Here is a 24,268-nt window from a genome sequence, read left to right on the forward strand (position 1 = left end):
AAGTCAAACTTTCCGTTTTGAACCATACAATGTGTTCTGGCAAATGTCCACAAAATTGTAATGGTACTGGGCAAAGGCACATTTCGACGGTGTGTTTCGGCAAAAGTCACAAAATAACGGTGTCTCCCAGCCAATTTTCCCTTAACTTAAAATAAGTTTAAATTCGATGGTGCCTTACTCTATCTATCTGAATCTTCTAAGGCAAGCCATTTTTTTTTAGAGGAATCTTGCAATACAGGCTGATTTACACAATAAGTAACTTTAATACTCCCTCCGGTCAGAATTACTTGTAGAAATATTACATGTATCTAGATGCTTTTTAAACATAAATACATCCATATTTGGTCAAATTTGAGACAAGTAATATGGGTCGGAGATAGTATTACCTCTACTCGTAATTATAATGTTCAGGTTTGTCCTAACAACGCGGATTTTTGGCCTGTACGTTCAGTGGTGTGTGCTATCACTCCGCAGGTTCCCGCATCAAGATGTGTGCGAGCTGGTTCCGTGGTGCAACGTGAGGGGCACCCCCGACCAGCTACCCGTCCAGTCCCCCGGATTTAGCAGGCATCCCCTCGAGTGGCCCCCGCGCATGCTTTTTCTATTGTCAGTACAATTTAGAAATGAAGAGAGAAAACACCAGCTAGATCTTTACAAATTTTGCTGCAGTTTGCAAGGAGCAAGATCAAATTGTTAATCGAAAAATTTCTTGTTAAAATTTTTGCTGCAGTTTACAAATTTGATTTCTTTCACTGTGGAACAATAATTTATGATTGTGTTTTTTATCTCATCTGAGGAGGTGAAATATCTGTGATTTATATTCAAATAATCTCATGTTTGAAATCTGAAGTGTTAGAAAAAATATGCATCGATTTTAGGTTGTCTTACAAAGAAGATCAGGGTTGCGTAATAATGAGAAAAGAAAGATTAAGGCGTCAGCCTTTTGTCTTGCCTGGGTGTTGGCTGTGGATTTCAGAAGAGTAAGAGAGAAGAAATTGTCGCTTCAGCTTTTGTTGGCTTTCATACGTGTTTGGTTGTTGATTTCGGAAGACGGGAAGAGGAAGAGATATGAAATTGTCGCTTCAGTTTTTGATACGGCAGGAACTTAGTGCTTGTGGTGGAGAGCGACTCTCATTCAGGAATTTGATACGAACATCCGATTCAAGTTCACTAGTCGCCTAATACTTCCGACGTTGATTTATAGATTTTTATACAAATCCACGTCATTTTTTTTGGAAGGGAGGTTGTAGTTCCTTTACACATGAGCTTGCGAAGTTCAGCATTCATGTGTCCTGTGGTGGTGTGAGTGTTATTGTAACAACTATGCCGTTTGAGTAATTTAATACTATTTCAAAATAAGTTGGCTATTCGCATTTTTTTTTTGCAAATAGTGACAAAGAAATCTATAGCTGTCTGTCTAAAAAGTCCGGACCGTTTTATTCGGCACCCGGTTTCGTCGTTCGTCAAACCTCCCTCGTCAACCCGCACGCACCGACCGCTGCGCTCCACTCCTCCTCGTCACGGTGCCGTCGTCGCCAATACCTCTCCTTCCCCTCCGCCCCCGCGCCGCCTCCTTTCCCCCGTCGCCGCCTCCTCCCCGCGAACCGCATCCCTCCAGATCGGCGCCGCCGCCCCCATCTTCTCCTCGCTATTCTCCGGCCGCCGCTGAAGCCCTTCGCCTGCCCCGCTGGAGCTGCTCCTCCTCCGCCGCCTAAGCTCTTCCTCCATCTCCACCACCGCCACCGACTTCTTCTTCGACCCCGCCACGCCCCACCTGTCTTCCGCCGCCGACTGAATTCCCGTCGCGTCCGCCGCAATCTCCGCCCGCACCCGCCACCGCTCCCCTCCTCCTACAAGGCTACCATCTGGTCTGGCAGCCCCACGAGCTTCGCCCACGGGCGAAACCTCCTCGAGATCCCGCTGGTCCGACTCCGCGGCGAGCGAGTGAGCGAGTGATATCGGCGGCGACGGTGCAGGCGCTGAGCAGCGGGCATCAGATGCCAAGTGATGAGATTGGGCATCTGGCGGATGGAGACCCGGCCATCCTCGGCCTCATCCATTCTGCCCTCCTCGCTGGGTAGTGGGTACCGTCGGTAGGGTGGGGTTCAAGTGAACGGCGGCCGTGATGACGACGGCCACGGCAACGAAGACGAGTCGACAACGGCCACGACGGCCAGTAAGGAGCTATCAGCTACACAAACAATCTGAAGCTGAATTCCAAGCACTTGAAGGGATGCTTATTGTAGAAAATGCCTCAGATTGTGATGCCAGTGAGGAATTGAGTTCAGGGATATGCCACCTAGAAAGGTGAGAATTGTTTCTTTGATTGGCGCCGTTGGAAGACAAAGCTAAGGTCATAGAGGGATTGGAGATCGAAATTCTATTGCTTAATTCTTCTGAAGAGGGTGGTTTGATGTCAGGTAATGAAAAACTAAATGATAGTACTAAAATGTTAAGTAAAGACAATGAATATCTCAAAGCAAAGATACTTAAGTTAAGTGACAAGCTTCAGATGGCAATGGCGTTAGCTGAGGAGAATGTAGCTGCTGCGATTGAAGCTAGGCAAATAAGTGTTGTATTACTAACACCTTTTATTTCCATGCCAATTTATATAAAGTTACTTATCCTACTTCTATAGGCTGCAGAGATAAGCAAAATCTATGCAAGAGAGAGATGAGGATGTTACGATTCTTAAACGTTCTGTCAAGGAGCTTGAATCTACAGTAACTGTTCTCGAGGAAGAAGTAAGCGATTCATTTCTCTGGTTTATTATACTCACAGTTCTGAGAAATTTTGAGAAATTACCCTTTGAGATTTTGCATAAAAATCGTGCATTCGGGAAAGAGATTTTGCATAAAAGGAACTGTATCATCTCACACTTGGTTTCCAAAAGGGTTATGGAATAATTGTAATGTCCACAACATAACTGTCTTTCTGCTGCTGCTTGTTAGTATAGCAATAGTTAACTAATTATCTTTGTAACTGCATTTGCATGAGATTTCAATGCGGTGTGCGATTCTGTCCAGAGGGCGTCATAGCTGGAGCGGCTGGTGTTGCGATAGAGGCGTTGTCAAATAAGACAAAAGAGAGAAAGTTTTGATGCATATTTTTGAGGGTGTCATTAAAGTTTGTTGTCCCGTTGCACCACTCGCTTCGCGTTACGTACGCGGTTACGCCAACCCGTCTTCTGCCTCGCTCGCCCCGAAGCGGCGGTGGCTAGGGTTTAAGGGGACGGCCGACGCCCCCGGCGGCATACAGCCCTCTTCCTCCCCATGGCCAAGTCGAGGAGCGGAGATGGAGAGGGGAATCAGGATTCGCCTCGTCCGCGCAAAGCGCAAGCGCAAGGCCGGTGCTCCTCAACTGCCGGGGCTGTCGGCAACGCCAAAAGCCACCTCTACGCCTGATGCAAATGTCACGGTGATGAGCCCTGCAGCACCACCCCCTACGCCCGATGCTTTGGCTTGCTGTGTACGTGTTTAGTTAGCTTGGGATGGCTGTTTTGACGATGAAAATTTTGACGTTCGTATGTGCCAGTTTTGATAAAGAAAATTTGACAGCATTTTGCTTCTTTCAAACCAGCCACGAAATCAAGGATTGCAAAATGCAGGCATATAACAGATATAACACATGTATCAAAGGTTTAACATAACAGCCCACAAAATGACATGCTTAAAACACACGTTTAACACACAAAGTTCAAGTGCCAAGTACTCCGTAACACATTCGGCATATACGTATTACATATGGCATACAACATTCAACACTACTTTTTTGCCTTTTTGACATCCAACTTGTGAGTTGTCTTCTTCGTGGCTTTACGCTTAGCAGCAACTTCGGACACCTTGCGCATAGTAGCATCCAGCCCCAATTGCTTCATGCGGCTGCAATAATCACAAGCATATAAATCAAATTGGGCACCAATTATCATGTAAAATATAGTCTAAACCGGAGAAGAAATACTTTGATTACCTTCTTGTCATAGGGCTATTGCTATCAACAGTACAAGCAAGTTGTTTAGTTGGTGTGCACATTCCATGTATAGCTGCAGAATCTAGATCTAATTGGCGTTTGCGGCTGCAAAAATTTGAAGGCAAGTGTAAGCATTTTTTGCAGCATGGGAGTAGAGTAAAAAACTTGCAGATTTGGTTACCTTCTTGTCATTGGGCTACTAATATCTATGGTTGGAGTCGAAGCCTTTGAGGGTGTAGTCCAGATAACCAAAGATGTTGCTTCACCATGTGCAGTTGGTGCTTCAATCTGCTCAGCTTGTGTTTCAACTTCAATTGCCTTCTTCTTGCTCCTGTCCCTCACTCTCTTCGGTTTAGTTGGTGCAGGAGGAGGTGCATTAGGATCAAGCACTGTCTCATTGCAAGTTTTCTGCATGTGACCCTTTTGATGACAACGTTTGCATGTGACGGTTCTGCGTGAATTTCCTCCTCCTTCTTCCCATCCTTTATATCTTCTCACCCTAGGCCTCCCAGCTGCACGTTTCAGAATTGGGGGCCAAAGTTTAAATCCGGGGTCCACCTTCGGCCATTGCTGCCTATCTGTCATCGGCCCCACACAATTTTCATATGCCTTTTGGAACTTGTGAACTGAGTAGCAGTCATCGATGTAATTTTCCATCTTGGGATTTCTCATGCTAGTGATAACATGTACAACATGATAGCAAGGCAAACCAGTTACTTGCCACTGCCTACAAGTGCATGTTCTGTTGGTGAGATCTAGCGCATGCCTCCATGGTTGCAGGTCCTTATCAACACCTTGAACCTCAGCTAAAAGCGCAACATTGTCCTGACCTCGGTTGGAAAATCTGTGGACATATGGCAATCCACGGCTCTTAGCATTTGCAGCCTTGATAGCACTAGGAAGAATTTTCCCACGCATCTTATAAGCAACTCTCCTTCTCAATTCCATTTTCTCCATTATCATCTGCCTTATTCTATCGAAAAGAAGAATGACTGGAAGGGACTTTTCCTCTCTAATCCAAGAATTGAAGGATTCAACAATATTATTGGTCACATAGTCTACTTTGCTAGTTTCTGAGAATTGGTACCTTTTCCACAGGTGTTTGTGGCTGTCCTCCAACCACTGTTTTCTAGAAGACTCATGCTCACTATGAGCTGATTCGTGTTCACTGTCAGTAGGCTGCTGCTGTGGCTTGTCAGTTGGATTAGGAGCGGCTGTTAGTTGTGGCATACAAGCAGGTGTACTGTTATTCCCTTTGGGAACAACAGAAGCCATAATAGGAAGCCTCCTTTCATCCCAGTACATATCTATCGCAGTCAATAACAAAGCATCATGCTTGATTTCTGCAAAAGTATGGCTAATTTTATCCCAGAAAGTGATCAACAACTTCTGATCGAGTCCATGTTTTATGTCTTGATGAAGTTCTTCACTGAAATCCTTGAAAGGAACACAATCTCTGTCTACAATTTTCAGTTCACCCTAGTTGGATGCCAAATTTGTGTCCCATTGTCACCAAATTCAGCATACGCGCACACCCGAACAACAATTCTAGTAGTTGAACTACTGTCCATCCTATGAAAGTTAGTAGTGACATGAATTAGAGAGTCTACTATTGCTAATTGAGAACTGAGCTAGGGGATAAAGGAGAAAGGGGATTACCCGTCAGGCACCCAGGAAAGAGCAGCGTCCATGGCTCCCGCCGTCGAGCTCGAGGGCGCTGGTGAAGGACCCGGAATCCTCATGGGGCAGAGCACCTTGCCACGCAGGTCTCCATTGGGGCAGGCAGCAGCAGGAAGGGCAGGGGCAGGCGACGGCGGGAGGGCCAGCAGGGGCAGGCGACGGCGGGATGGAGGGCAGGCAGGGGCCAGTGACGGCGGGAGGGCGAGCAGCGGAGGGGCGACGACTCGACGGCGGCAGGCCCTGCGCCCGAGCTAGGGATTTGGTTGGGCTCAAGCTTGGGGAACTCACAGCGCTAGGGAGAAAAAACACGAGAGAGGCAATAAGAGAATGGGGGCAAGACAGTAATTTCACAAGACTTTCCGTTTTTGGACCGACGGTGTGTTTCAGTAAATGGCCAGAGAATTGTAATGGTACCCAGCAAATCCACGATCGGGTGGTGTGTTTGGACAAAGACCACGAAATAACGGTGTCCCCTGGCCAGTTCCCCCTATGATTAATTATAGAATAGCTTGCTGGGATTTTTGGTGTCTTCCAAAACATTATATTTTATTATATAAATAGTTGATTAGCATTGTGGAATGTTTTACAATGTGGAATGTACATACTCTTGGCTTATTGACTTGTTATACCTGAGGAAATTTACTCAAGGTTGTTGGTAACAATTGCTCCGGAAATAACAGTGAGTGTACTGTTTATTTACTCTAATTGCTCTAATTCACATCTACTATATTGTTGTTTTGCCAATCTAAGTTGTTTGAATTGTGATCAATGCAACTAAACTGTCGGAGTAGTACATTACTAGCTTGTTTTTCATGAAGTGTTGATGACATTATTTCATGTTTCAGGACTTAATACCAAGACAAAGACGACTTTCTCATGAGAACACTGATGCTAATCGTGTTAAGGACATTGTCTTAGGCCACCATAGCAACATAATGCCTAGGTTTGTGGTGTCTAGATCCATAATTTTTTTCTTCGAAGGAATAACTTTTAGAGATTTATCATGTGGTATCGAATTTTTTTGTGTAGGCATCGAAAGCTCTTAACTGATATAGCTTCACTGATTCCGCACATGCCCGATATTGAAATTAATGATGATAGATCCACCTTTTTGGAAAGGGTTACCTCTTCCTGCGTCATTTATATGGAGGTGAATATTTATACTAATTCATTTTCTTCCCTAACTTATCCAATGCATGTTCTTATGTTTTCAATGTATACTAGTGGGTTGAACTGGAGGAGTGTGTGTATATGTGGATCGGTGATAAAGAAAAAGTTTTTAAGATTGAACTCCTTGCAGGTAAAAAAAATATCTGAAAATTAAATTTTGTTTTCTATTTTATATATGGATAATCTCTGTATATTCATTGTTTGCTTTTCTGCAACATTTACAGTGTTTGAGTCAAGATCAAAAGTTGTAGCCTGCAAAAATCCTCTCTTATCCTTTTCTTGTGGGTTTGATGATGTTGAATATTGGAATGACTTTTAAACATATCTTAGAAGAGGTATGTGATAACCAAACTCTAATGTTATATGCTTAACTTATTTTGTTGATATTGCATCTAATAACATATATTCTCTAGATTTTTGGATTGTCCCAAGATAAAAGCATTGCACCAGATTGTGTTTATGCATTAACAAGATTGGGCAAGACTCTGCATTTTGAGATATATCAGGTATCATATTTACAATTTCATTATAAATATTGTCAACCAGCTAGTAATTAGCTTATTTCTATTACAAATCTAACAATTGATGACTACTATGGTGATAAAACATCACATGAGAGCTATTAATTATTGCAGACTATGAACATGAATGAAGCCACCTAAAATTGCTGGCAAAAACTATATTAAAGACAATCAAATGTTTAGCTTTGTGTCTAAAGAAAGATTTGGTGATACGGGAGGTTCCCGGGGTGCCCGATATTCACAGTAGTAAAGATAACTTGCCAAGCCTGATGAATCAATTGCCAACAACACACACCAATGTGATAGCCTTTGACAATGAACTCACCCAACAAAGCACTTGATGGACGTCTCGAATTCCACTCAAAGAGACGCTCTTCGATTCTTACAAACACAAGGAATTGCAAGACCCAGGGTGGAGGGGATCTCCCAATCCTAGGGGTGGCTTAGAAGCTCAAACCCTAGGAAAGGAGCAAAGCTCAACTAGTTCTCAGTTCTTGTCTGAAGATGGGGGCAGCCATCTATTTATACTATTGGTTGGCCCATTACAAAAGTCCATTTAGCATCACTTGAGCAGTAGAAGATGGGGCTGCACATGTAGGACATGTCCTGGGAGATGTCCTCAAGGTTCAGATTCGTGGCTGCACATAGGGGACATGTACTGAGACTTGTCCTCCATTTTTAGACTTGTAGTTGCATGTCCTGAGGCTTGTCCTTCATGTCCAGCTCCTTCCAACACGTACTCGAGCTCCTTTCCTTCATCCATCTCCTCAAATCTAGGGATACACCTTGTTGATATGTCATGTAGAATCACATTCTCATGAATATTAGATGGAGTCTCAAGTAGGAAAAGATTCACCTGATGTTGTATTTGTTTAGCACGAGCTCTTGTGATTGGTCCTACTTGAGTTGGTGACATCGTATTGAGCTCGTGTGATGCCCCCCCCCCCCCCCCCCCCACGCCCTCTTGAGAAGGAGTCGACCCCTTGCATATTTTAGCCCCTTTAGCATTCTCTTTTGCATGCAAAACAGTTCAATATCTCAAAAAACATTGTTTAGGTTAGATATTTGTTGTATCGTTTATACTACTGTTACATAAAATAAAGCTTATGCTGAATCAAGTCGTTTACTGTTTAGCATTTAATATTTTTATCAAGTAGTTAAGCAATTACATTCTGAATCAAATTTTTGTTGCTATGTACTATTTTCAAGTTGAAAGTTTATCCCATCTCCTATGCCTACAAAATCACAAGACTTTGTATTTGCTTATTGCCTTATTGATATATTTTCATGCTAATTTGGAGGTGCTGGGCAAAGAGAATGAAATGAATCTGACAAAGATAGCCCCTTCTTTTTCTTTGAAACCAATTGAGATGAATTCTGGACAGATTTGCCTTCCAATATTTGACTCCAAGAAGCTAATAGCTGAGGTACAATGTTTGCTTTTATTTTTTCTACATTTCGTTTGTTTAAAATTTATTTAGATCATTTGTTCAATTGTTGCTTAATGATGACTGTAGGAATGTTCAGTGCTTCATCTTGTGCATTTATCTGGATTTGTTCCCTCATGTGGATCTTTGATTCAACACACAGTTGAGCATCCGCTTATTTCAAATGATTTGCTTCTACCTTGTCCTCAAGATATATCACAACTCCATGGTTTTAACAGCAATCTTTCTGAGTTCCTACAAAGGTACCCCGCGACATAGCAGGCTGCTGTTCTAGGAAGTAACCCTGAAACAATATATAGAGATATCACAGATTCTTTCAGGGTTTTTTCAAGATCTTTGATTTTGATTGCAGGAGCAGCTATAAAACACAAGCTATGCATTAGAGGACTAGGTATAGAAAAAATCTTAGTAAAACAAGGAGTGGCGAGACTCCATGATGTTGAGCTTGTTCCATATTCAGAAGTAGGGGCACTTACAATGTTTCGGCGAATAAGACGAGTGCTTACAGGATGCATGCCTGAAGGTATTCCGGATGATGTCAAACTAGTGCTGAGTCTTTTGAAAGACAACCCTTTGGAAGCATATGACCTGATAGCCCACAGCCCTGCATGGATTCCAGCATGGGATAGGTGTCATTATCTTGAGGACACTTACAGTTTGTTCAAATCTGATCTCTCTCTTGAGTCAAGGATAATTTTCGCTAATACTCTTCAGTCGCTGCTAGCGAATTGGAGAGAGGAAATGGAACAAAATAGCCTTCTAGATGCGCACAACCGACGAATGCCTAAAGGTTATGAAAATAAAACAAAAGAACAACAAGAGAAAGACAGGGAACATGTCAAGAACAGAAAGATAGAGGCTCTGAAGAAGGAAATCTTGGAGAAGGGTATCACGGCCTCGGATGATGACTTACGTTCACTGTTGACGTGTCAAGAGTTTTTTGCCTCTTGCAGACATTCAATTGTCCATTTACCTGAAGTCGCAACGGAGGTAAATGTTCTTGTTCATATCTATTTATTAGCTTTGTCAAATAAAAACACAAGTGATGATGGTGCAAACATAAGAAACTATGGCAATTAAGATATGTTTACCTACGGGTCAAGATTCGATTTGTCAACACCAGTTCAGGGTTATTGAGTCTCCCTTAAAACATTGCCTAAATGTCGCTATGACGGTCTGGATGGTCTCTTTGTGTGTGATAGGATATGGAGCATATGATGCAAACTCACTCCACCTAGCCGTGACATGTGCAGATGCTCCTGAATCTAGTATCCAATTTGAGTGGGAATATTCATTTGCAGTAGGAGCTTGGTTTGAGAAGTCTTTCTCAATTTGAGCAAGATTGCCTAGAACCGTTGTTTTCCCACTCCTCTTTGACGGTCTTATTTTTTCTGAATCCTCGGCTGATACTTCAAGAAATTCATTTGAGCCTTGTGTTATCAAAACTAGATAACTCTTATTCCTCACTTTGATCATTTCGGCCAATTTCTCAATCAGGTGCTCAATATCTTGATGATCCCCCATTGCTCAATGCTATTGCACACCAATTTTGCCTTTCTCCTTGCTGCAACTTACAATCAGCGGAATAAACAGCAATCTGGACCAGAACCACCAGCAACGACCTCCTCTGTTCTCCCTTTCTCTGCTCAGATACCTTCTCTGCTCCAAGCCACGTAACAGCAGGGGCGCTCCTCTTCTCTGTGCCTCAAGACCACCCGCAGCAGCTATGCTCCACTTCTCTCTGGAGTCAAGAGCTAAGCACCGCCTCTGTCCAAGGGCCACCGCCGCAGCCTCTGATTTCGAGCAGGCACACGCGACATTTCCACCTTCCTGCTGCTGCCACCAGCCACCACAAGCCTCACTGTCAGCACCTGAAGGTTCAGTTTTAGGATCCTGACAATCACCTGCAGTTCACCTCTTGCTCCACCACCATGTCTCATCCAGGCAGCTCCAGTGCACTTCCACACGCCTGTCCACAGGTGCAAGCTCACAGCAGACCTCTGTCTCACTGCTGCCCCTACTGGAGTTTCAACTCCGCCTGCCCTCTGATCTACCACCGGCCGGAGCCTCTTGGGATCCGCCAAGACTTGCTGCCCTGCCTCCACCTACACTCACGCCCCCAAACACCCAGAGCTTGAGCCGCTGGTTCACCGTCGGCCAAGCATCGCCTCCAACCTGCGTTCTGGTACCATGTGGTATTGGGGAATTTTCTGGATTCATCTCACATTTCTCGTCTCTCTTTGCTATAGATATACATCCACATACATGGGCTTTATGGGCCCAACTCACACACACACACAACCCAACATTAAATAGATAAAATATCAAGATACAGTCCTTATACTGACTGTTTTTTTTTTTATGTTTTTGCTACCACACAGCTCGGACTCTTGCCAATGCCAGCTGAAATGAAGAACTTCATCATATCTTCCAAATTTGCCGCTTTCTATCCTTTAATACAAGAAGGTCTGTGCAAGGTCAAGTCAATGACTCCGGAGCAACTCGGGTCAGTCTTTCTCTACTTTGTGTCTTTATCAGTATTGTTTAAAGGCATTTTTTCTAGAGTAACATTATTTATTCTTTCTTGTAGTTTAATCAAGTACTTCAAGACCTCCTCGTTTTAACTCAGGTAATGCCATGCTATTTTTTCTTTTGGTGCTTACTTTCTCAGTTTGTAGTGCTTGTGCTAGCTAAACCGATGCAATTTGTTCGAGAAGCAGTTTGTTTTGTTAGGTATAGATTTATATCTGTTGTTGGTATGGGCGTACCTTGTACATATATTCAAACTTGCAATAGAGCCCTAGATCTTTCAGACACAGAGGAATGTGTCTTTTGTTTATTGGAGGCTGGTGTAGTTGGGAAAAAATCTGAAATCTCTCACCTCACTTGCTAGGGGTACAAGTACATGTTAGGTACGAATGAGCTGAGCTCAACAGAAAAACAGAGTGAACTAACTATATTTGTGTGTTTGCAGTAGCTTGTCTGGAATGACTGCAACTTAGAAGAAAGAGAAAAAAAAACATTAAAGTTAGCTCCTTGTGACTTTCGTCGTAGACATCTCATTCAATTTTGAACATTTTTTCCCTTTCTAACACCTGGTCTCTAAGTATGTCAGGAGGCTTATGGATCTTTGCTTGGTGTTCTTTCAAGGAGTTTTGTCAGCCAAGCATGAGAGGAAGCTCAAACCGATGGAATTGAAATGTTCTTCACGGAATTTTGTCAGCTAGCATGAGAGTAAGCTCAAACCAATGCAATGGAAAACAAAACCTGCTATGTGGCATGGGCGTGCTATCATCCAATAGCATCTGACAGACATTCGCATCCTTTTTGTCCTCGACTCTAACCTAACCTGATGGCGGCTTACTGATACATGTACGAAATCTATGCTAATGGCTTCGTTTGATTAACGAGCCTCGAAATATTGCTGAAACATCAGCAGAAGCTTAGTATTCATTCATTGTACTTAAGCACAGCCATGACAGTGTGACATTGACACGCCCCCCCTGCCTGTTGTCCGTCTGCAGCTTCGTGCCCACTTTGGATCAGGCTCCGTTTTCTCCAGGTGGTCATTTGAAGGACAGATCATACTAATTGCTTGACCCGGTTGCCCATGGCCGACCATGGAGCTTGCACCATGGCAAAACTTGACAGATTGTGATCACAAAATGCAGATTTTGTCATATTGGGGCTAGGGTCTTTGTGTTGGTTGCACGCACTTTAGTCTTATTGTTAACTAACATGTTTTCTTGTTCGAGCGACTTCGAAGTTGGAACACGAGTCACTCGTTCATTTGTTCTTTTGGCATCATTGTGAAATCGACTTGATAATCAACTGTAGCCTAGGCAGCTTTTTTTGTGTGTGCACATCTGGGCAGCTTTTGGCATCAACCAGTCTCTCAATTCGCTCTAACCTGGAAATTAAGATGGCACGTTACAGACTGGGGAAGCTTACGAGCATACAGAGCATCTTAGAGCCCAAAAATAAAAATAATCGTTAAGTAACAGCAAATATTTAGCTGCCAGACAGTACAAAGCCTGGTAAAAGATGCATTCTTTAGTAGAGCAATCCACACCAGTTTTCAGGCGCACCTGTAGGTGTTGGCTCGGGTGTGTACTGGCGCACTACGGTGGAGGGAGCTAAGGGTTTCACTGTGTGTGTCGCAGAGTTTTAAGAGCTCTTCTACTGTATCCGGAATTAATTAGCTACTGTATCCGGAATTAATTTGGTCTGTCCATTTTTTAAATCTAGTGGCTCAGATTTGATGATACTTCCTTCGGATACTCTAATTGGGGTGCGTGGAGTAACATGGTGGAGTATTCAAAGGTAAGGGCATGGAGTAGGCTGACGAAAAAAAATCCCGAAACCACAGGCCGACCGACAGTTTCCCCATCTCCACCCGACCCATCTTCCTCTCCCCCGTTCGCTGTAGGTTCCGCCGCCGTCATCGACGCCGATGCACACACGTAGAGCATCATCGAAAGGAAGCGGGCTGAGGAGGAGGATCTAGCGGCCACGGCGGACACGCGCGCGGGTGGTTTGCGTCCTCTCCGCGCTCCTGGAACGCGTCTTGGAGCGCAACGACGCGGCGGCGGGTCCGGGGGCGGAGCTGGTGGCGGTCGTGTCTCGCTGGAGGAGGGCGGATGCGTCGCGCTAGGTGGAGGGTGGCTGCGGCGGCGCACACTGGGGAGAGGGCGAGGGAGGCGGCGCCGTGGCCTGGGTGTAGGGCGGCGGCGGCACGCGCTGGAGCGAGGTCGAGGGCTAGGGACACGGCGGCGGCGCCCTTGTTTATAGCAAGGAGCAGGATCTGGTGGCGGCCGCGTCGACGACGAAGCCAATATCTCGGTGCTCGCATACATGGAGGAGGAGCATGGAGTCGGGGCGCTGTGAGCTACGAGTGTGGAGGGTGACGGACGCCCAGTCGCCCGGAGACAAGGAGGACAGCGGCGACGCGCTAAGAGGAGGTCGGGATCGGGAAAGCTGAGAGAGTTTATCTCTATTTTTTCTTTAAATACTTTTTTAAACATACAAATAGGCAGTGCGCAACTGAATTAGTTGAGGGCACCTGTAGTCGTGGGTGGCGTGCAGCTGCACGGGTGCACGGGTGCACTCCTACTTCCGTAGAAACTTTTTTCACACCGGTCCCTGATCATCCACTCAATGGTGTGCACTCCATACCTTAGGCAAGTTTGGGTTCAGAATCTGCGTTCTGAGTTGTTCGGCCCATTCGGTAATTTGGAGGCATCTCACGGGGGCATCGATGCGAATAGGAGCATTGTGCAATCTGGTGGCGGGGCAGGGGGATCATGGTCACCGGAGGAAATTGCACAAACCACCCATCATTGTGAGGCTTGCTACGCAAAAAGTACTTTTTGCACAAAACACATAGTATTCGTTTAATCTATTGCACATAAGTCCTAACTCGAGTTTTAGCGCGTTAACGACGTTTCTGACTGATGTGGCCCACAAGTCAGTGCCAACATGCCATCTCGGCCTTGCCAGCGTGAATCGGGCCGGCCCGAAGAGGACCTCAGGGCGGTGCGGCACTACACAAGGAGAAGGGGGGGGGGGCGGCGAGAGCAGAGGAGATGTGGGGAGGTGACGGCCATCGGAGGAGATGGGGAGGGCGGCGCTGACCCCAACCCTAGGGCTGCCAGAAGCGTGAGCGGGCAAGGTCGGGGAGAGGGAGGGGTCGGGGCGGGGTCTGGGGGGTTTTCGGGTCGGGAGTGGGTTGGGAAAGTGGACGCGGTGGCATTTTCGTCGTAATATCGGTTCGCCGTGATGGCAAACTCAAAAAAAAGGTGCCTCGAGAAGCCCCAGAAGGCAGCTGGTTTTACACGTGAATTGGGTTGGACTTCTCCCAGCAGCCCATGAGAAATTTTTCCTTCTTTTCAGCTTCAGCTGCCTGGAACTTATAAGCTGCATTCTTTTCGGCTTTTAGGACCGGCTTCTCTTAGAAGCTGCCCTCACCTAGCTTCCTGGAGAAGCCGCGTCATAAATTTTGCTATACTTCCAAAATAGTTTAGTCCAAACTAGTTTAGTAACCTAATCAAATTTTGGTTCTGACTTCTCTAGAAAGTTGGGGGAGGGCAGCTTCTCGAAGAAGCCGGTTCAGAAAACCGAAAAAAACTGGCCCATAAGCTGGCCCAGAAACTGAAAAGGGGGCCTATATCTTGGTTATAGCACTTTTCAAGAGGACTGTTGTAAACGTGAACGGGCGAGTACTGTTTTACTTGGTGCAGCAAATTCCTTCTGTTTGGTGGCTTATTTTGCCCCAATCCAAGCTCGGAGTTATGAGAGGCTAGGAAACTTCCAGAACGGATAATATCCATATCCGAAAGACCAAGCCTGGCCACGAATGCCCACTCTCCCGGATATCCTCTCCATCTTTTCTTATCCTCAGGTACAAGCCAAAAATAAATCAGAACTAGATACTTTTTAAGTTTTCATAGCATGTAAAAAACCTGCTACGATGAATTAACAGTGCGCATGCATCGAGGGGACGGGCGTGTTTTGGAACGTAGAAAATTCACGGGGAACAAATTAATTGCCATACACAGATTCTAGTATTGCAGTTGGCAGATGCTGTTTAATTTAGCTAGCTATTCACATGACCTTGTTATCTACGAGTACAAATTTTCTATTGCATATTAAGATCCAGACTAAAGTACGTATTTCATAGGGCAATATTTTCTTTACAGTTCACAGCCTGCAAGACATATATAGGTAAACTACATCATAACACGGATAATTAGCTAGGTTCCAAGCAGGCGAAAATGACGCGCGTGCTAGCTTCAGATATCCGGGATTCCCGGCCGGGGTCGTCTCCGTCTACCGCGCGATCTTTTTCAGCTTCATTGGGCTGAGATGAGATGAGACGGAGAGCCGGCCATTTTTATTCAGCTGGTCGCTCTTGGCAATGCCCGCGAGGTCGAGGAGTGTGCCCGTATCCTGCTGCTGGCTTCCCCTGATCGCCATGCGTGCGTGCTGAAGCGTCTGATGCTTGCTGGCTTCCCTCCTCCGTAAGACAACTCGACACCTGAAGAAGTATAAATCACTCAACCTTCATCGACGGGGTTCGTCTGATCTGCGCTCAGGTAAGAGATTTTCCCTCGTGGCATGCTTGTGCTAGCTTTTGGTTTTATGATCGTTCGCTTTGCGGCAGCTTAATTTTGAAGCGAAGTTTTTGCTTGCCATCTGACGCATACGTACCTATATATTTGTGTGTCTGTCTTTGCGCATCAATCAATACACTTCTGCCCATCGATCGAACTGTTTTCTGCTAATTTCCCCTCTTAATTTCATTCTATGTTTTTTTTTCACATCACGGGCTTAAGATTCTACCTGCAGTTTTATCATAGTAATAAAATTTAAACACTTTGAACAGAAAGATGGATCGGTTAACACACTAGCATCGCATGCGATCCATTTTTCTTGTTTAACTCTTGGATGGAATGTCGAGTTAATGGAACTAAATTCGTGAGAGATGAATTTGTCACATGAACAATACACATGCATGCACGATTAGCTAGCAAAAAGATAAGTAGGGCCCCTTATTTGCACTTTGCCACCTATAGCAAGTCTCGTATCCTCATCTTCTGATCTACCAAACTTTACAATTAAGATTACGTGCCTGCATGGTCGCCTCCGCACCATCCTAATGCATGTATCTTGAACTGGTTAGTAGCCATTGTTAATTACATATGACTCGTGGAACATGATGCACTGATCATTTCTGATGCTACTCCTAAGTCCTAACTCGTAATCGTCTTGATTCAATCTGTCCATGCAGGCACGAAAGCTAAGAGCAAGCAATGGACAACCACCAGCTGCCTTACAGCGCCCAGACCCCGGCAACGACCGGCGGCGGAGCCCCGGTGCCTGCCGGGGCCACGGGGCCGCCGCCGGCCGTGCCGCAGCACCACCTGCTCCAGCAGCAGCAGGCCCAGCTGCAGGCGTTCTGGGCGTACCAGCGTCAGGAGGCGGAGCGCGCGTCGGCGTCCGACTTCAAGAACCACCAGCTGCCGCTGGCCCGGATCAAGAAGATCATGAAGGCGGACGAGGACGTGCGCATGATCTCGGCCGAGGCGCCCGTGCTCTTCGCCAAGGCCTGCGAGCTCTTCATCCTGGAGCTCACCATCCGCTCCTGGCTCCACGCCGAGGAGAACAAGCGCCGCACGCTGCAGCGCAACGACGTCGCCGCCGCCATCGCGCGCACCGACGTCTTCGACTTCCTCGTCGACATCGTGCCGAGGGAGGAGGCCAAGGAGGAGCCCGGCAGCAGCGCGCTCGGCTTCGCGGGCGCTGGAGCCGGACCTGGGGGTGCGCCCGCGGCAGGGCTGCCGTACTACTACCCGCCCATGGGGCAGCCGGCGCCGATGATGCCGGCCTGGCATGTCCCGGCGTGGGACCCGGCGTGGCAGCAAGGAGGAGGCGCGGACGTGGATCAGGCTGCTGCCGGAGGCGGCTTCGGCGCCGAGGATGGGCAAGGGTTTACTGGCCATGGTGGTCCGGCTGGCTACCCTTCGGGACCTCCAAGTTCCGAGTAGCTAGTGATCGCTGCCAGGCGCTAGCTCCTAGTTAGAGCTACATGCATGTGCGCGCATTGGATGCTCAATGTTACTTGCCAATTGCCGGCCATGGGCCTTGGCCGGCGCACGATGGGGGCAAGGGACGCAGAAAAGCTAGCTCTAGGTGCAATTGTGTATCAATTTTTATATGGCATGTCCTGTTAATTCAAGATAAAAGACATACTAACGAGCTAGTTAATTATCCTGTCTCATAAAAATACTCCCTCCGTCCGGAAATAATTTACTCGGATTGGTCTAGATTTGTATGTATAAAACATGCATGTTTAGACAAATACTTCCTCCGTTTAATAATTCTTGTCTCAAATTTGTCAAAAAAAGATGTATCTATTCCTAAAAAACGTCTAGATCCATGTAATATTTCGACAAGAATTATGAAACGAGAGAGTACAAATCTAGACAAATCGGAGTCACTTATTTCCGGACGGAACTAGTAGTTAATTACCATGAGTATGGATTTTGTTGAGATCCATGAGTATGAAACTATGAAATATGGAGATAATGTTTTTCATATGTAAACTTGTTTATTTTCTTCCTATCCCGCTTCCCCGCCTGACCTGCAACTCGCCCAACTCACTTACCCACCGGTCTCGCACCAATTGGAACATGTGCTATATCCAAATTCAAAACCCTAACCAGCCCCAACTGAAACATGTGATGAATCAGCAATCGTTGGCAGTGAGGCCTGCCAAGGCCATCTCTACACTGCTGTTCCAGTCCTCCTTGTCGCCCTGTATTTTGCCGCTTGCCCGCCGCTCGTGGCATCGCCGAAGGGGCCGATGCGTGGGTTTGGCCTAACCAAACCAGCAAGCAGTGCGACGACATAAGCTATGACAGGTTAACGTTTTGGCATCCCAACCACCGGCCATGCTGGCCTCACTGACGAGCCCAACCAGTCAAAATCGAGAGAAAAAAAATGTTAAATAGGTTTAATGTAACAAATTCGGGATAAATTGCGACGCGGAATTTTAAACATGATGAACGTTGTCATAAATTTAAAAAGCAAGTGGCAAAACGTGAAGTTCACTTAAAAAAAAACTTTCCACAGGGACGCATGGACATTTTGCGAACAATCCCAACGTGTCCGCGCCTAGAAACTACAGCTCGCGCAAAACGGCTAAAAGCGACCCGCAGCTGGTCTGCTCCCAAGGCCCAATCCAAAGCGTAGAGTTTTTGAGAGGCTACCAAACTTCCAGAATGGATAATATCCATATCTGAAAAGACCAAGACCTGGCCACGAATGGCCCGCGAGGTGCGAGGAGCCTGCGTGTGCCCCTGCTGCTTTCCCTGATCGCCGTGTTGCCGCTGCTGATTGCTGAAGCACCTGATGCGCTTGCGCTGCGCAGCAGGAGCTGTTCACCTTCTGTCCTCAGCAAGGCCAGAACTTCTGAAGCAGTAACGGGCGGGGTGCGTCTGATCTGCGCGCTGGACGCAGCTATGGCCACCTCCTCCTCGCCGCTCACCACCACCCACTCATCTTTCCTCTCTTCCGCGCCATGCTCGCTCACCACCATGGCGGCGCTGCCGCGGCGGCGGAGGCCCGGGGCGCGGTACCCTCGTATCCAGGCCATCGACTTCGACCAGAACACGGTGCGCCAAGAGAGCTACAATGCCCGCCTCGCCCAGTTCTTTGGAGGTTAGCACTTCGATCTCTCCCGCGGAGTTCTAAAACGCGTTTTCTTGGTGGATTCAGATTGTGGCTATAACGGTCGGGGTTGCCAGCGTCGCCGCCGGGATAGGTATCCCGATTTTCTACGAGAACCAAATCGACAATTCCGTGAGTTCTTTCTGTTATCCCTCGATCCGGTTCGTAGCGAATATTGTTTCCCGTCAACAAGAAGTTGTTGGACGATTGGGTCTGATGAACTAAATTTAGGAGTTACTGGAACTGAAGAGCCTAGCTCAATTGACTTTCCCCTGCTATTTACTCCGAATGCTGAAAACTTGATTTTTGCTTTCCACCAATGCAGGCAAAGAGGGACAACACGCAGCCGTGCTTCCCCTGCAGCGGCTCTGGCGCGCGTATGTGATTATGCTCTCTGATTGATGTCCTAGTTTCCTTCATTCTTCGAATTTACTTTTCTAAACCTTGGCTTTTCTACATGCTTGGATAGATTTTAATGTTGGTTACAATTTGCATGGTGCACTGATGTCAAATCTAAATGTATCTTGATTACATGTAAAATGAGATGAATCGCTGGAAATTTAAAAGCTTTAAAGTTGATTTTGTCAGGACATTTCCATATAATATATGAACCAACTGGTTAGTTTAGCTTGCATTTTAATCGGTTCCACACTTGCATTACATTTTGCTAAACAATAACCACGTCTACCTTTAATTAAAACATCTTCCTTCTCTGCCAAAGAGTATGTCTAAATGTCTGATAGTAACTTGGCTCAATTATATGTGGCATTTGCTGAGTGAGGAATCCGAAATGTATTTATATTTATGCTTTATTCCGTGACTTTCTCTTTCTCAATTGTCTAAAAAAAAAAGTGTTTCCATCTAGTTCTTCGGTGTCATAATAGAATCGGGTGGCATTGGGAGAAAGGAGTCAGCCATTAACTTAATGAAGGAATTTTGTATTTCTTGAACTAAGTTTTGATTGCCCAAGCTGCCAAGCAGCAGAGTTATCGATGTTAAGAGTGATGGAAAATGGCAGCCATTCTCCTATCTGAAATACCTATATCTTAAATGAAATCATTTCCTTGTATTAACAAAAACTTCTACTTGTGAATTTGAACAATTATCCTCGCATTTTTTTTTGAACAATTAGACTGTACTCTTAAGTCTGTACATGATGGCTAGGCATAACAGAAAGTCACAAACATATGATGGCTTGGATATAGTGCATATCACGTACATTACTGTGTACTCTTGTTTTGTTTCATGTGTGACAGCATCTAGTTGACCAGAATGTTGAAAAGAAATCGTTGATTTTTCCAGAGGTATGCAGGTTTTGCACCGGAGCTGGCACTGTTACCGTAGTAATTGGCAGTGGTGAATCTGAAGTATCGAAGTGTGTCAACTGTGATGGCATTGGCTCGTTGACATGCACCACGTGCCAAGGTAGTGGCATTCAGCCACGTTATCTTGATCGCAGGTAATGGGGTTTTCCTCTGAAATGTTTTCATACGCGCATATGTATTCTTCGTTGGAACAACCATGCTAATTAATCCAACAACTTCTGTGTTTTAATATCGAGTTACCAAAATGAAATCATGCTTAACATGTTGAGAAAAATAGTTGAAGCTATCATACATTCATACATGGGGTGTTTCATGTAGAGATGACAAAATTGCTTAACTGCACCTGCCTATACTGTTTGTCACATTGCATAGGAAACTCTCACCCATTGACCTTTTATGCCTCTCCTGAGAACAGAAGTGGATCGCTGAATATGTTGTTTTCTTATACCACCAATATCTTCCAAATAAAAGTGGATCTAGCTTGAACAAAAGAGTTGTCTTATCGTTTTGTGGTTTGGTTGGCTAACCAGGGAGTTCAAGGATGATGACGATTGAAGGTTTTGTCATTACTGGCTAACGGCGATATGGTAAGGAATCTGATCTAAGGATGCTATGTCATACATGGCAGAGATGTATCTGTCAGGATTGATCTGATTGTTTTATGTTGTATTATATATCTTTTGTTTAGTAAATATATACGTATGTATGCACCCCCTTTCAAATGTCAGAAAACGTCTGTCCCTGAATGGGCAAATGAGGATATTTTTGTTGAACATTTGGCAATGTATGGCATACACAGTGTTCTTTCCAATTTAGAAGTTAGCAACATTAGTGTGACTCTGCACTGTCTTAGTGCTTATATTATGACTTTATGAGTAACCAGGTTATATGCCACAATCTGTAGGGGTGCTCATTATGCTACCAGAGCCAGGAATGAGCTCGAGTCCTACTCCTAAGTCCTAACTAAAACAAGTAAGATATAATAAGGCACTTTGAATCCACATCCTAGGCATGTTGGAGCCTAGATTTAAGAGGAAATGCTGAAGTATATTGTTCACTTTTTTCAGTAGCTTAAGCTTTTGAGTCAACTGATCGGTGGATGTAACTCAATTATGACAAAACAGGGTAAATTATCAAAATGCGATGTGAAGTGGAGCATATGATCAAATATGCCCAAAGTAACGTACTCTGTATGTATGGAATATTGGAACGGAACCATAGCGAGGCCATCCCTCCCAGCCTCAGCGGCTCAGCCTGACAACAGTGTTGAGGTAAGACTGTCAGAGTCAAATCATCTCTCAGTCTGAAGCTTACCCGTACTGGAATATGGTCATCTTCTGAACAGGAAATAAACACGGCGGAGAGTTTAACCGCGCGCTATATAACAACAGTATGAAAAATGAACACGGTGATACACAAAAAGCGCGGGAGACTGATTCGGAAACAGCAATGTTCTAGTGTGTTTTGAATTACCGCTAGGAGGCTTCTGGCAGGCTCAGTAGATTCTCTTTGCACATCGCTTAAACTTACCGGAGCCCAAAAGCTTGTACGCAAGGTTGCCAGGCACTTGGAAGTGTGTCTTCGGAGGACCAAGGTTTACTTCCAAGTGAAATCTGCCGATGATTGACACAAAAATCTGACGATGATTTGCGTCACAGAGTAAACTGAACGGAAAAATAGGAATTGGACCGGGAAATGGAAGCTTTTTAAAAAGCAACGAACTAACTTTATTAATTAATTACATAAAGACAGTACAGCCAATAGACAACAAACATGAGCAATAGAGTCCCTTGATACAGACACAAATTAGATTCCGCAGTAGTCATCATAAGTTTTACTCTTCGCATCTACTGTGTTCCCTTGCCTTTGGTGAAGAAACGGTATAAAACCGAATATGTACAAGTGTAGCCATGAAGTTTTTGAAAAACCAAACGAATTGACTAGATGAGATTGTTGACATATGTATCGAATATGTGTACAAGTAAGGTTACAGTTGGACTTAAAATTAGCGGAGGGTTAGGTGCTGGAGTCGAACACGTGTAACCGGGGCCTAATATATAATGGCACCGCGGGGTAGCCCGTAGCGCAAAGAGATCATGACAAAATAATAGCAATAGGCTTGCAGGGAGAGCCGACGGCTTGTGCCGGCGCCCAGGGTGACCAGTGTTGCGGTATTACAAGGGGAGGAGCACCCGTAGTCATGCCCCCGGGATGTAAGCTTCATCCGAACCTCGTTAACAAATATCGTGCCTTGGTGTCATCCTTGATTGTGCATCCGCCGGATTTCGTAACCGAACTCTTTTTTCGAAAAGCGCAAAACTTGCGATCGATGCATTGGTAAAGAGAATGTAATTACGAGCTCAGGGCCAGGCCAAAACAACCAGCAACTCAAAACAAGATCACAACCATCGTCTGCCACACAAACACAACTGATACCACCAAACAACCATAGGCTTCGATGCTAAATATAAAGGTACACGACGCGAAAGACCCACTAATTCCACCGGAAACGAGAATCCAACTCTGAAATAGCCAAAGTTGGGCCGCTCGTTGGCTCCCGCTATGTAGACCACAAACACACACTTACACTCATCTCTACAAGCACCTATGAGAGGCTGAGGCCAGCAAAATTTGAGAGATTAACAAAGTCATCACAAATAACTCGCTGTTGATGGGTACATCACCTACCATTACCACTGAAAGAATATCACCGATTAAATTCAGATAAATGTGATCACACATGACAAATCTAGAACTTAAATTTAGGTGGGCCGGTTCCAAAAAAAAAACCAAACCACCGCAGCTTATATATTTATGAACGGAGGTACTACAACATTTTTTTCTGCTTGCTATCTCTCTCCATAAACTAAAATAAGCTGTTTGTATCAACTTTGTTTTTCAACGAAGATCGATCGTCCCGATTAAACTACGTGAGAGTGTGTGGGCTGTCGTTAGGTGGCTGCTCAAAGCCTTAGGAAGTTATTAGGCTGATGCCTTCTGGCTAAAGTACGTACGTACTTACGTACCATTATCCGTTCTGAAGTTATCGAGCTATACAATCAGCTAGCAAAGCGAAGTGGAAGAGGGCCCTATTGCAAAGCTGATTGCATGCATGATATGTGTATATACAAATAAAAAAGAAAGTTTCCTACCAGCTTTATTATGGTACGCAGCGTTACAAAAGTAAGCATTGATTTCTCTTTAATTTTGGGATCTTCGCCTTTAGACCTTCACATGCAATCATCACTGTATCTTCTTTAACTGAGTGGACTTTAACTAGGATATTGTCCCAGCCATGACGCGTGGCATTGGATTTGATTTGTTGTGACAGCATATTTTATGGTTTGCGGATAAGCTGATACAGATACTGAACTGTATTTATTTATGGCTGATTGCATAATTATTGCGCATTTTTATTATGTCCTGGCCTACAAGTTTAAAAGAGTAACTAGACTTGAAGTAGTTTGTTGAGCCTACGTAAAAAAAAACTTGGCTAGTTAATTTCTTCACGCATACAAGGATGGTGTCACACTGATAAAGCTGACGTACGGTAACTACGGTTATTGGAGTACTAGATCAGTAGTACAAGTGACTTCTGTTCCCATCTGCCCGTGGGATTGTTTAACCACACCAATAAGATCGTTGGAAGTACGCCGATCTCCAAGTTGACTGTAGGAATGCACAGTCCTGTTTGTAAAGCTCCTGTGCTTGACGTGGCTACTGTTCAATTAATTGTAGTAGCTAGTCTTCATTCCCCGCGAAAAAATGTTAGTCTTCATGAAGCAATCATGATTCTGAAGGTAGTGAGTAAGTAGGTAAGGTTAGGTTGCCGTGACGACATAAGAACAAACCAGCCAGCTAAATGCTGATGAAGTATATCGTTGTCAGTGTGGGCTTAGTGCCATCCATGACGCTGGTGACTGAT

The 24,268-nt window shown here is 45.1% G+C and overlaps 4 protein-coding genes across 21 annotated transcripts; 3 read left to right on the forward strand and 1 right to left on the reverse strand.

The window, feature by feature from the left end:
- Positions 1–1,462: 1,462 nt before the first annotated feature.
- LOC104581821 lies at positions 1,463–12,499 on the forward strand. 13 transcript variants are annotated; one of them, XR_001405254.2, is made up of 12 exons: positions 1,467–2,420; positions 2,639–2,744; positions 6,495–6,592; positions 6,751–6,799; positions 6,874–6,949; positions 7,044–7,154; positions 7,233–7,325; positions 8,642–9,778; positions 11,170–11,294; positions 11,379–11,417; positions 11,763–11,815; positions 11,904–12,499. XR_001405254.2 is itself a non-coding variant. In XM_024457116.1 (8 exons), exons 3-7 carry the CDS (start codon positions 3,100–3,102, stop codon positions 7,136–7,138), a joined length of 708 nt encoding a protein of 235 aa, XP_024312884.1. In that variant the 5' UTR covers positions 1,463–2,420; positions 2,639–2,744; positions 3,027–3,099; the 3' UTR covers positions 7,139–7,154; positions 7,233–7,372. The 13 variants fall into 13 exon arrangements, 1 of the variants encoding a protein (XP_024312884.1); XR_001405248.2 differs by having other exon boundaries at positions 1,468–2,420; positions 6,679–6,799; XR_002961984.1 differs by adding an exon at positions 3,027–3,417 and having other exon boundaries at positions 1,464–2,307; positions 6,495–6,949.
- Positions 3,635–5,819, reverse strand: LOC100844534. 2 transcript variants are annotated; one of them, XM_003561770.4, is made up of 4 exons: positions 5,629–5,791; positions 4,151–5,541; positions 3,970–4,074; positions 3,635–3,881 (listed from the first exon to the last, which is right to left on the reverse strand). In XM_003561770.4, the coding sequence occupies exons 2-4, from the start codon at positions 5,272–5,274 to the stop codon at positions 3,764–3,766; spliced, it is 1,347 nt and encodes a 448-aa protein (XP_003561818.1). In that variant the 5' UTR covers positions 5,275–5,541; positions 5,629–5,791; the 3' UTR covers positions 3,635–3,763. The 2 variants fall into 2 exon arrangements, with proteins under 2 accessions (XP_003561818.1, XP_024312880.1); XM_024457112.1 differs by lacking the exon at positions 3,970–4,074 and having other exon boundaries at positions 5,629–5,819.
- A 2,833-nt stretch (positions 12,500–15,332) lies between the features above and the next one.
- On the forward strand, positions 15,333–17,648 carry LOC100836803 (nuclear transcription factor Y subunit C-2). The gene is made up of 2 exons (XM_003558292.4): positions 15,333–15,882; positions 16,578–17,648. The coding sequence occupies exon 2, from the start codon at positions 16,600–16,602 to the stop codon at positions 17,332–17,334; it is 735 nt and encodes a 244-aa protein (XP_003558340.1). The 5' UTR covers positions 15,333–15,882; positions 16,578–16,599; the 3' UTR covers positions 17,335–17,648.
- Positions 17,649–18,522: 874 nt separating this feature from the next.
- On the forward strand, positions 18,523–22,000 carry LOC100837113 (protein SPA, chloroplastic). Of its 5 annotated transcripts, none has more exons than XR_002961998.1 (7): positions 18,523–18,963; positions 19,067–19,150; positions 19,344–19,395; positions 20,321–20,477; positions 20,874–20,930; positions 21,248–21,315; positions 21,411–22,000. XR_002961998.1 is itself a non-coding variant. In XM_010230572.3 (6 exons), exons 1-5 carry the CDS (start codon positions 18,811–18,813, stop codon positions 20,896–20,898), a joined length of 471 nt encoding a protein of 156 aa, XP_010228874.1. In that variant the 5' UTR covers positions 18,523–18,810; the 3' UTR covers positions 20,899–20,930; positions 21,468–21,909. The 5 variants fall into 5 exon arrangements, 3 of the variants coding, with proteins under 3 accessions (XP_010228874.1, XP_014752209.1, XP_003558341.1); XR_730005.3 differs by having other exon boundaries at positions 21,468–21,984; XM_010230572.3 differs by lacking the exon at positions 21,248–21,315 and having other exon boundaries at positions 21,468–21,909.
- The last annotated feature ends 2,268 nt before the right edge of the window (positions 22,001–24,268 follow it).

The sequence above is a fragment of the Brachypodium distachyon genome, chromosome 1, assembly GCF_000005505.3.
Source record: "Brachypodium distachyon strain Bd21 chromosome 1, Brachypodium_distachyon_v3.0, whole genome shotgun sequence".
In the NCBI taxonomy this organism is placed as follows: Eukaryota; Viridiplantae; Streptophyta; class Magnoliopsida; order Poales; family Poaceae; genus Brachypodium; species Brachypodium distachyon.

Bases quoted from the DNA above. Each gene is read 5' to 3' on its own strand.
- LOC104581821 (XM_024457116.1), top strand. From the start codon at position 3,100: ATGCATATTTTTGAGGGTGTCATTAAAGTTTGTTGTCCCGTTGCACCA. The intron at 3,418-6,494 runs GTGATGAGCCCT...TTCATGTTTCAG, and splicing joins CGCCTGATGCAAATGTCACG to GACTTAATACCAAGACAAAG. The intron at 6,593-6,678 runs GTTTGTGGTGTC...TTTTTTGTGTAG, and splicing joins CATAGCAACATAATGCCTAG to GCATCGAAAGCTCTTAACTG.
- LOC100844534 (XM_003561770.4), bottom strand. From the start codon at position 5,274: ATGTACTGGGATGAAAGGAGGCTTCCTATTATGGCTTCTGTTGTTCCC. The intron at 4,075-4,150 runs GTAACCAAATCT...AAATTTTTGCAG, and splicing joins AGTAGCCCAATGACAAGAAG to CCGCAAACGCCAATTAGATC. The intron at 3,882-3,969 runs GTAATCAAAGTA...TGATTATTGCAG, and splicing joins AATAGCCCTATGACAAGAAG to CCGCATGAAGCAATTGGGGC.
- LOC100836803 (XM_003558292.4), top strand. From the start codon at position 16,600: ATGGACAACCACCAGCTGCCTTACAGCGCCCAGACCCCGGCAACGACC.
- LOC100837113 (XM_010230572.3), top strand. From the start codon at position 18,811: ATGGCCACCTCCTCCTCGCCGCTCACCACCACCCACTCATCTTTCCTC. The intron at 18,964-19,066 runs GTGCGCCAAGAG...TGGTGGATTCAG, and splicing joins TCGACTTCGACCAGAACACG to ATTGTGGCTATAACGGTCGG. The intron at 20,478-20,873 runs GTAATGGGGTTT...TTGGCTAACCAG, and splicing joins CCACGTTATCTTGATCGCAG to GGAGTTCAAGGATGATGACG.